Source organism: Myotis brandtii, unplaced genomic scaffold, assembly GCF_000412655.1.
Source record: "Myotis brandtii unplaced genomic scaffold, ASM41265v1 scaffold49, whole genome shotgun sequence".
Classification (NCBI taxonomy): Eukaryota; Metazoa; Chordata; class Mammalia; order Chiroptera; family Vespertilionidae; genus Myotis; species Myotis brandtii.
This window is the reverse complement of record NW_005368707.1, coordinates 5724333-5736183: the sequence shown is the minus strand read 5'-3', so window position 1 is coordinate 5736183 and position 11851 is coordinate 5724333. Positions and strand designations below refer to the sequence as shown.

Here is an 11851-nt window from a genome sequence, read left to right as displayed (position 1 = left end):
CAGGCCTAAGCCAGCAGGTGGTCATCCCCCGAGGGGTCCCAGACTGCGAGAGGGCACAGGCCGGGCTGAGGGACCCCCCACCCCCGAGTGCACAAATTTTTGTGCACCGGGCCTCTAGTTAACATATAAAGTCTATTTCTTTCTATGAAAACTAATAAGTAGTAGGTAGAAAATATTTAAGTTAAATGGAATTTAAATCTGAGACACCAACTTTCTTTCTCAGTATTATTTTCCATGTAAAATAGATCTCACTGAGCTTCATCCATTTCTCAATTTTTTTTAAATTTCCAAACTTGAATGTATCTACTTTAATCACTCTATACTTCTATATTTTTCTGTTTTTTAAAAAAATGTATTTTTTAAATTCAGAGAAAAAGGGAGAGGGAGCAAGAGATAGAAACATCAATGATGAGAACCATCAGTTGGCTGCCTCCTGCACAGCCCCTACTGGGGATCGAGCCAGCAATCGCAATCAGGCATGTGCCCTGACTGGGAACTGAACCGTGACCTCCTGGTTCATAGGAGTAATTTTTTTACTTTTATTGGTTGGGTTATTAAAACTCTCTGGGCTTCAGTAGTCCTCATAAAATGGAAGGGTTAAATCACATCATTAGTAAAATTTCTTTCTGCGCTAATTGACCAAGATTCTGTGAGTAAATAACTATTTACTAAACACCTACTGTGTATTTATCAATATATGGCCTCTGATAAGTTTTGAATATGCATATAAAAGAAGTTCTTTGTTTTTAAGGGTCTTCTAATCTAATGTAACACTTCTGAAATAATTTTAAAAATATTACATGGTGTATATATATTCTTAAATGTAAAGTGCTCTTATAAACTCTCCAAGTGCTTTAGAAGCAAGTAGGGGGGAAAGTAATGGAATTTATATTGAGAAGAATATTGATGAGCAAGATTGCAAGGTAGTGTGCTTTTTAATGACAAGAATCTGACCTCACTATAGCAGAAGGCGTGGGAGAAAACATGGGAAAGGGATCCGATGAAGCCATATTATGTGCCTCTTGAAAGTAGAGAAGTAGTTTGGCATTCAGATGATAAGAGGAATTAAGTAGATAGTGAAATGTGGATGAACATGGGGAGGTGGAAGCAAATTCAAGCCAGGGAGTTCCCTCAGGAGGAGAATGCTGTTACTGAAGGAAAAAACTAAGTTCTGTGGTGGCACAGCTGCTAGGTGTGTCAACATATTGCTTTGCCTTTCCTTAGTCCTGATTTGCAGACATTCAAATAGATAGTCAAATGTGATTTCTCCATTAAAGTGACAATTTTATATCTTTGAGTTTTTAGAGATTCTTGAAATATTTGATTAAAAAGTGGAACTGAAAAAAAAAAAGTGGAACCGAGGTACATTTTATATGGCTGAGGTAGCATCTTATGTGCTGCTACTTTTTGCCTTTGTTTTTTTGAGACTGAGATAAACAGTTTGAAGCTCTAGAAAAGGGGAAAATATGTTTTTTCCTTTTTTGTGACTAAGAAATATATCAGCTGAAATGAAGTTCTGTTTAATTTTTTAAATGTTTATCAAAATAGTTTAAAATTCTGTTCCTATTTTACTGTTGTTTTGAAAAAAAGTGGCTATTGAATTTTCTTAATACATACTTTTAAATGAAGTGGTATTGAAAACTTGCCTTTATCTTTTTAAAATGTATTTTTCTACTTTTACTTCAAGGCCTAGTAAATGACAAAGATTCAAAAGATTCTATGACAGAAGGAGAAAATCTTGAAGAGGATGAAGAAGAAGAAGAAGGAGGAGCTGAAACAGAAGAACAATCTGGAAATGAAAGTGAAGTAAATGAACCAGAAGAAGAGGTGATGACTTTTATTTATAGCAAATAGGTACATTTGTACTAGAGTATTTTGACTATATGAGCAAAAATTGTCTTTATAAAATAAAATCTACCCCTCAGTTGTATTATAGTAAATGTAACTAATAGTATCTCTGATATAAAATCTCTGGATTAATTAAGCGTTTTTAAAAAGTAAATACTGATCATAGGATTGTTTTTATTATTATTATTTAATCAGAGAGGAAGGGCGAGGTATGTAGTAATTGTTGCCCGCTGACTTTGCTCTACATTTGGGAATAATAAACAGTTATACAGATGTTTCAAAATCGTTTTAAGGCATGTAAAATGTAATAACCCTCTTCAAAATGTTTTAATCATCTAATGTTAAATAATTTCAGGAGGGTTCTGATAATGATGAGGAGGAAGGAGAGGAAGAAGAGGAAGAGAATACAGATTATCTTACAGATTCAAATAAGGAGAATGAAACTGATGAAGAAAATACCGTATGTATGGCTGAAAATTTGCTCCTTGAAATTGTGCAACATTTTCATAGTATTTCAGTTTTAGCCACCAAAGTTTCATTTCTTATAATTATTGAAAACTATTTCTTTAGGTATTTATTTTCAATTTGTTTTCCTAAATACTTTTCTTTAACAAGTTATTTTAATATTTAATAATGTTATATATTTTACTCACTCATTCCTTAAGTATGTTAAACAAGTTAAGTTATCAATACAAAAGGCTCTGTTGTACAAAACATTAATGTTACAATTTCTGGTCTTATTTCTTGGTTTTGTTTTATTTTAATAAGGAGGTGATGATCAAAGGAGGTGGACTTAAGCATGTACCTTGTGTAGAAGATGAGGACTTCATTCAAGCTCTGGATAAAATGATGTTAGAAAATCTTCAGGTATGAAATGTTGCTCTAGTCCAAAATATCTTCTCAATACAAAACATTGCAGCACATTCAGTTCTGGTTAATAGGAGGGTCTCTACTATCTAAACATTTGCCTCTGCAGCATTTTCCTTATTTGTACAGTTTGCAGCTGCCAGTACTTGCATTTCATGTCCTGATTTGTAACTTTCTTTAAGATAGTGTGGGGATAAATGTAGTAAATATAAGACCTGGAATAGAGTAATTTTATTGTACCAACTTTCACCTTTTCTTCCTGAATCATCTCTAAGACCCTTTACTTGCAGTTTGTTTAGGAGTCATACTTTGCAGAAGATAAGTATTTAGGGAAATTTAATTTTGTAAATTCCTAAGTTTGATATATAATTTGAATAACAGAAATATTTAAAGGAATATTAGTTATTTGATGTTTAAAGAAGTGTTAATTGTTTAATGTATTCATGACATTAATAGACTGGATTTTAGAAAAAGCTCCATTATCCCAGTAATTTAGAGTAATGATGTCTTCCTATAGAGTTGAAATCTCATAGACTGTTTACTTTAGCCCTATACATTGTAGCTGTTGTTAAACACTTTGGTGACTTGACAAGAGTGCCTTTGTTGGAATGGTGGAGTGAAAGCTACTTGGGGTGGGCTTAGTGGAAAATGAGAAGGGAGGAGGTGAAAATGATGGATAACAGATGTAGCTAACTTTTAAGGAGTTTTACTAGAAAGGGAACAGAGTTAAAAGAGGAGGATTGTTATTGAGATTAAAGATATTAGAGTCTGTATATTGGTGGGGAATAATCCTTTAGAGAAAAAATAATGGATTTTACTTTTATTGATGCTACTAAAGCTGAAAGCTATGATAATGTACAAATTACTATTAAAGGGATAGTAGGCCAATTTGCTTCTTGCTACCTATATAAAAATTTGTTCATATATCTAGAAAGCTCTTAATTTATTAAATAAATCTTATTCATGTCACTTAGGAGCACAAATCAAATAAAACAATCATTATAATCTATACTCCATGTGATAAGATAATAAAACAATTCACTTCATAAAGTAACTTTTCCTATCTTACATGAGTCAGAAGCCACTTACTTATTCATTTGTCTAGCAAGTATTTATTGAGCACCTACTGTGTACTTAACACTGTGCAGCAACAGGTTTACTACAAAGTAGTATCTAAAAACAGACCTGCTTTCTACTCAGAGAATGTAGTTTTATGGGGAAGGTAGATATTTAACAACTAAACAAACACATACTTTCAAATTGTGGTAAATATTCAAGAATTAATAGAACAGTGCTTTGGTAGAAAGTAAGGGAAAGAGCCTTCTTTAGATAAGATAATCAGGGAAGGCATCTCTGAGATCATGACTTTTATTTTTAAAATAATTTTATGGGGTATATATAGGAGATTTTAAAATATATATATATATATATTTCTATTGATTTCAGAGAGGAAGGGAGAGGGAAGGAGGAAGGGAGGGAGAGAGAGAGAGAGAGAGAAACATCAATGATGAGAGAGAATCATTGATCAGCTGCCTCCTGCATGCCCCCTACTGGGGATCCAGCCTGAAACCTGGGCATGTGATCTTGACCAGAATTGAACCTGGGACCCTTCAGTACACAGGCCGACGCTCTATCTACCAAGCCAAACCGGCTAGGGCTGACTTTTAGAAAAGACAGGTAAAATGGAGTCATTTAGGTGAAATAGGGAAATGATTTGTTGAAGTTCCTAGGCAGAAAAGAACTAGAAGGTCAGTATTAATGGAACATCGTCAATCTGTGGTAGGGTGGCACAGCATGAGAATGGATTATTGAACAGGACACCTTTGGAGTGGTTTAGCCGTATATGGAGGTGCCTCAAACAAACTAAAGTAGGGAGACTGATCAGGGAGGCTGTTGTGGTGTGTGACATGATGGTCATCTGTCTTGATAATGCCAGGGCACCTGGAGAGAAGTCTGGATTTGAGCTAGATTTATTTGGTGCTTGATTGGATAGTGGTATGGGGGATGAAGAGTCAAGGATGACACTCAGTTTTTTTAGCTTGGGCCACTTGCTAGTCTCTCTGACAGTCAACAGGGGCAGAGTGAGCAGGCATTCCACTTGGCCATGCTAAGTTTGAGAAGCCTGTAGAGATGTCTGGAGATCAGAAGAGGAACATAAATGGAATGGTTGTGAGAGCATATTTAAAGCCAGGCAATGCCTGAATCACTCAGGTGTAAAGTGAGGAGAGTAGAGAGAAGCAGATTCAGAGTTGAGCCTTCAGGAACCCCAATGTGTAATCCTATATAATAAAAGGCTAATATGCAAAATCTACTATACAGCAGAATGACCGGTTGCTATGATGCGCATTGACCACCAGGGGGCAGACACTCAATGCAGGAGCTTCCCCCTGGTGGTCAGTGTGCTCCCACAGGGGGGCCGCTGCTCAGCCAAAAGCCGGGCTCACAGCAGGTGAGCGCAGCAGTAGTGGCGGGAGCCTCTCCTGCCTCCACGGAAGCGGCAGCGCTAAGGTTGTCTGACTGAAGGCCTAAGCCATCAGTCGGAAATTTCCGAGGGCTCCCGGACTGCGAGAGGGCACAGGCTGGGCTGAGGGACCCCTCTCAACCCCGCTGAGTGCACGAATTTCATGCACTGGGGCTCTAGTTTATAGATAATTTACAAATCAAGATTCATCTAACATGATCCTTTCAAGTTTTAAGTAAAAAGTTTATAAATCTTATGAACCTAGGAGAACATCAAGCAAATTCTAACAAATTAGAACTTAGAAATAAAAAACAATAAAATCTTACACCTTTATTACCATTTTGCTTGATTTGCAAGTCTCTTGCAAATATTGAGCCTTTATTAAAAGGCTATTTAAATTGTAGTACAGCCATTTGGAAACCTTCATGGCTTTTCAGCATTACCTGCTTAGCTTTGAATAATCATATTTAGCTTTTTCCTCATTTGTGCTCCTTTCATCAGACATAGAGGTTTATTTGGAGTTCCCTAAATGCACTGTGCTGTTTCATATCCTTATTTTTGCACCAGTTTTTTCAGTGCCTAAATTTCCTCCATATCCCATCTGCTTAGAAGAAGTCGTACGAAGTCTTTAATGTTCTCAAATGTCCCATTTTTATTCATTTTTTTGTGAAATCTCAGCACCTATCTATCCATTCCCAATCAGCCAACTCCATCTCCAGCACAGCTTACTAGTATATAACTTGGATGAATCATATTTAATTAACGAGTTCTTTGAGAGTAGAGACTGTTCTTTTAAATATTAATATCTCCAGCCTAACACTAAGTCTTCAGTGAAGGTTTGTTTAAATAAATTGGTTGATAAATCTAGTGTAAATGTTAAAAATAATTGATATTAACAAGCAGGAATTTAATGTGAGCATTAATAGATTCCATTTATTTGGAAATTTGAATTGAGTACTTGCTGTGTGTAAAGCATTGCTATAGAACACTAGGGAAAAGGGCATATACAGTGATGAAACCCACCAGTCTTGTGGGGAGAGTCACAAATAAACAGGCAGTTATGACACGAAAATTATGAGGGAAGGTGTATGCTGTGATTATGAATGAAAGGGCACAGTACATTAGAGGAACAGGAGAATTTAGTAGAAGCAACAACATTGTGTGTTTGGCATGGAGAGGCTGGAGTGACAACCAGGAGCCAAGTCACAGTTCTTCCAAGACAGGTTAAGGGTTTGGGGGCCACGCAAGACGATTGCATCTGCATTTCACAAAGATGACTCAGACTCTAATTATTGTGTTTTAAGAAATATAACACTTTATGAATCGTTTGCAATTTATATTGACATATGTCAGTGTGCCTTGGAGTATTTATATTCTTTCATTTCTGTCTTTAAGCAACGAAGTGGCGAATCTGTTAAAGTGCACCAACTTGATGTTGCTATTCCCTTGCATCTCAAAAGTCAGCTGAGGAAAGGGCCCCCACTTGGTGGTGGTGAAGGAGAGGCAGAGTCTGCAGACACGATGCCATTTGTCATGTTAACTAGAAAAGGCAATAAACAACAGGTAAGAAACTGCCCACTGTATTCATAATGTTATCAAATATAAGGAGTTACTATTTTTTAGGTTCTAAATTGTTTTTTTGCCTACAAGGGGAAAAGAGTTGGAAATATTAAGTGGTAGAAATAATTTCATCTAGTATATATTCAGAAGACACATCTCTGACTTGTACAGAATGGTATTTTTGAATGGAAAGGACATTTATTTCAGTAGGGAGGGTTCCTAACTATGCTCATAATGGGAAAGGAAAAGATGACAGATACATCTCAAAAAAATGCTCAGGCCCTGCCCAGATAGCTAAGTTGGTTAGGGCGTTGTCCCTGTACACCAAGGTTGTGGATTCCATCCCCAGTTAGGGCATATACAATAATCAACCAATGAATGCATAAATCAGTGGGACAACAAATCGATGTTTCTTTCTCTCTCTCTCTCTCTCTCTCTCTCGCTCTCTCTCTCTCTCTCTCTCTCTTACATATCTTTCTCTCTCTCTCTCTCTCATATCTTTCTCTCTCTCTCTCTCTCTCTCTCTCACACACACACACACACCCTCTTCCTCTCTTTAAGAAATAAAATGGGTAAAAATTTTAAAAAATGAAATAGCTTGATAATGAAAAAAAAAGGAAAATTCTCAATTGTCATGGTTTTTCTTAAAAATAATTATTTTTTGATCATGAATGCTTCTCCATTCTCCTTAGATTGCTTCCCTCTTCTTTCCTGTACTTCACAGATGACCCTCAGAATCATTTCCCTGACTACTAAGCTGTTACTTCAGGGATTCATACATTGACAGCTTACATCCTGCTGAGGGAGATAGACAAACATCATATACTTGCAGATAGTGAAAAGTGCTATGAAGAAAATAAAGCCCAGCTCTCAGACACAACTCTAAGATATATCATGCATTACCAATGCTGTAAGAACATTTTTGAAATCAAGCTGTTGCTTAGAGTTGATGGAATCTTGTGATAATTGACAGCATTTTCTTGTTTAGTGGTATGTAAAATAATCTTCTAATAGAATCTTAGATTCTGTGAAATAGGGTAGCTTCCACAGCTTATCTTAGAGTTCAATACCTGGCTCCAACACTCATTCAAATAGTCATTTAACAGATATTTATTGTTTACTTGCTACACACCATGTACTATTTTATGTGCGGAACGTAAGGCAGGCAAAGAAAGTCCCTCCTCTCTTGGGAGATTTCATTCTATTTGTGGAAGGCAGACAATAAAATACATAATGTCAGGTTGGTAAATTGCTATGAAGGAAAATAAAGCAAGATAAGAGGATAGAAAGCGACTGGGTTAGGCCATGAGAGGGAGATTGCTACTTTAGGTGGATGATCAGAGAAGACCTCTAATAAGGTATCACCTATAATGGAAGGGATATTCTGTTCCCTCCCTACCAGTGCACTCGCAAAGAGATGATTGCCTAAATTTTATCTCTGCTTTTGTCATGTAATTTCATAGTTACACAAAGGATCAAAGTTGCACAGTATACCATTATTTTGCTGTAGTGCAGGTAAATCTTGTGATTCAAGAACTATATGCTAATTAGAATGTGGAATGAACGCTGGAAAGGATTTATATCATGACTCATTTTAATAGTTAACTTCGACTTAGGTTCAGAGCTCTGTTGTAACTTTTTCAGACACTGTCCTCGTAATTCCTTTCCAGCCATAAGGTCTTTCCTCATTCTCCAATTACGGTGCGTTTAGGAAAGTTTCACCCTGTCCTACCCTCAGGTCAAAGTTAAACTCTCGTCTGTCCTCCACTCATTCTCTGGAAAAATTAGGAATTCTTTGAACTTTGCACACCTGCTGTCCTCAGTGCACATGGAACTGCTAGTTTACCAGTTATCAGGATACTCAAAGTTCAGACTTTTTGCTTTTCTTGGGACTAAGTGCTCTGTGTTTGACTTTTCTATTTCTGTCATCACATTTTAGGTCTGCTTCATTTTATTATTTTTTAAAAGCTTTCAGTTCTTAATACCAGATGTTTGGGCGCCAAAAAAGGGGTGTTTTTGCCTTCCCTCCCCACCCCCTCGCCTATTTATCCCCCTATACCCTCTACCACCTACCCTCACCCCCAATCACCACACTGTTGTTTGTGTCCATGAGTTCTTTCTCTATTTTTTTCTTTTTTGCTCAATCCCTCTATCTCCCCAACATCCTTGCCACCCAGCAGAACTGTTTGCCTGCTTTTTATGAGTCTGTCTCTATTTTGCTTGTTAGTTCAATTCATTAAATTCCACACATGAGTGAAATCATATGGTGCTTATCTTTCTCTGACTGGTTTATTTCACTTAGCATAATACTCTCCAGGTCCATCCATGCTGTTGCAAAGAGTAAAATGTTCTTCCTTTTTATGGCTGAGTAGTTTTCAATTGTGTAAATGTACTATCGCTGTTAAAAAGGTGTGTTTTTTATTGTGAAGGGCAGTACATACAACTTCAGTTAGCAATACCTTGGTTCCTATTCCCTTGCAGCTCCTGCAGCTACTGAAGGACTATCATTACACAAGAGTAAATAAGTTTTTCATTTGTCCCTCCATTTTGTGAGGCACACATGAAAATTCATTATACCTTTGTCATCTTGTTTACCCCATATGACCTTTTCAGAATGGATAGGCATAAATGAAATAAAAACCTGTCTTAAAAATACTTTTGAGCTTTGAACAATAGATTTATTTCAGCAGATTTAAATTCTAACTCATATGGTTCAAAATAAGACAGTGTGCTTATTTCTTAGAAGGAATATTTTTAGTTTAAAGTGGGTAGATTATATACTGTGTAACCCATGTAACTTTATACAAAATGAGTAGAAGTCCTTCTTAAAATGTAAAATTTTGTTTAATTTTTAAGGAAACAGTTTTATTGAACTTTATTAAAAAACATTCTCAAACATGAAGTGAGAGTTCAGAGTACTTGGTTATTAAGTACATTTTAAACTCAAACTTTATTTGGAATTTTGGAAAATCTTCAACTTTATGAACATTATTTGAAGAAACATCACTGGTCTTTCGTGGTCTGAAAAAGAAAATATATTTTGTTTAGATTTTTATTTCTTTATTTGAGTTTTGGGTGTTGGCCCTTTTGGTGCAACGGTTTTTCTAGAAATGTGAAATGTGTTGCCTTTATAGGAATCTTTGGTTCTTAAGTGAAAGATCTCTTTGTGCACAAATTTGTGCTCAGAAATAACTTCCTCCTGTAGTCATTAGGAAAACAAAAATTTATACCATTGAGGTGAGTAGGTAGAAAGAAAGAAGGATAATTCTATTGATAATTTATTTCTAGGTTTAAATATTTATAAATTAGAATACTGAGTTGAAATAAAATATTTGATTACTAAAATGTTTTAAATTAATAAAATCATGATGTTTTAAAGCTATTTAATAATTTTAAACAAATGCACAATATATTATAGTTTAATGCTTGTAAACAACCGTTTTTTTCAGTTAATATTTAAAAGGAATCATTTGTTTTACATATCTTTTGACTGGAGTAATTGATACTATCTGTCATAGTAACTTGGGATTATGTATATGTATTTGGATACATATATGTATTTTTTCTCAATTTCAGCTACAGTTATGAAGTAGCTTTATTTTTAAATTTATTTATTTTTAATATATTTGTATTGATTTTAGAGAGGAAGGGAGAGAGGGGGAGAGAGATAGAAACATAAGTGATGAGAGAATCATTGATCATTGATCGGCTACCTCCTGCACACCCCACACTGGGGATTGAGCCTGCAACCTGGGCATGGGCCCTGACTGGGAATTGAACCTTGACCTCCTGTTTCATAGGTCGATGCTCAACCACTCAGCCACGCTGACTGGGCTAAATTTATTTTTTATTGTTGACAGTTTTATAAATGTCCCCCATTTCCCCCCACTTTTCCTCCTCCACCCAGCCCCTTTCCCCACCCCAGGCCTTCACCACACTGCTATCTATATCCATGGGCTATACAGATATGCATATAAATTCTTTGGTTAATCTGTTTCTGTCCCCTCCACACACCTCCCCTCTGAAATATGTCAGTCTGTTCCATGCATCCGTACCTCTGGACCTGTTTTGTTCATCAGTTTATTTTGTTAATTGAAGTAGCTTTAAAATACAGTGTAAATCACCATTACCCATTATCATATTCCGGGAAATCTAGTTGAGTGACTATAGTTTTTGCCATCTAATTTGCTATAAAGTAGTACCTCTCTTTTAAAAGTGTCTTTAGCAGCTTTATGGTAAAGGCACTTGGAGAGGGTGGCGTCAGGAAATTTGTCTCTTGTGCTCCCTGTATTTATTGTATTTATTACTGTCTCTTTTCTATTCTTTTAAAGCACATACTACTTGAGAACTTTGCCTTTTGTAAAACTTGTGTCAGGTCATAAAGTGTTTTTGTCTTTTATTTATAACTAGAGGCCCGGTGCACGAATTCATGCACTAGTGGGGTCCCTCAGCCTGGCCTGCAGGATCAGGCCAAAACCGGCTCTCTGACATCCCCTGAGGGGTCCTGGATTGCAAGAGTGTGCAGGCCAGGCCGAGGGACCCTATCAGTGCACGATCGGGGCCGGGGAGGGACTGTGGGAGGGCTCCAGGGCGTGTCCAGCCCATCTCGCTCAGTCCTGATTGGCCAAACCCCAGCAGCAAGCTAACCTACCAGTCAGAGAGCGTCTCTCCCCTGGTGGTCAGTGCACGTCATAGCGAATGGTTGAGCGGCCTTAGCATATCATTAGCGTATTACACTTTGATTGGTTTAACGGCCGACCGGACACTTAGCGTATTAGGCTTTTATTATATAGGACTAGAGGCCCAGTGCACAAAAATTTGTGCACTTGGGGGTAGGGGGTCCCTCAGTTCAGCCTGTGCCCTCTCGCAGTCTGGGACCCCTCAGGGGATGACCACCTGCTGGCTTAGGCCTGCTCCCCGGGGGACTGGGCCTAAGCTGGCAATCACATCCCTCTGGCAGCCCGGCAGCCCTCGGGGGATGCCCACTTGCCAGCAGGGAGCAGACCTAAGCTGCAGTCGGACATCCTTAGCGCTGCTGAGGAGGCAGGAGAGGCTCCCACCACCACCGCTGTACTGGCAGCCATCAGCCTGGCTTGTGGCTGAGCAGAGCTCCCC

The 11851-nt window shown here is 37.4% G+C and overlaps 1 protein-coding gene across 6 annotated transcripts in view; it reads left to right on the top strand.

The window, feature by feature from the left end:
• Positions 1-11851, top strand: part of UPF2 (UPF2 regulator of nonsense transcripts homolog (yeast)) — a 128726-nt gene that overhangs the window by 100683 nt on the left and 16192 nt on the right. For all 6 annotated transcript variants that reach the window (XM_005876567.2, XM_014547975.1, XM_005876566.2 and 3 more), the window contains 4 exons: positions 1688-1827; positions 2204-2308; positions 2617-2715; positions 6572-6739. In XM_005876567.2, the coding sequence (XP_005876629.1) occupies positions 1688-1827; positions 2204-2308; positions 2617-2715; positions 6572-6739 (512 nt within the window). The remainder of the gene's footprint in view (positions 1-1687; positions 1828-2203; positions 2309-2616; positions 2716-6571; positions 6740-11851) is intronic.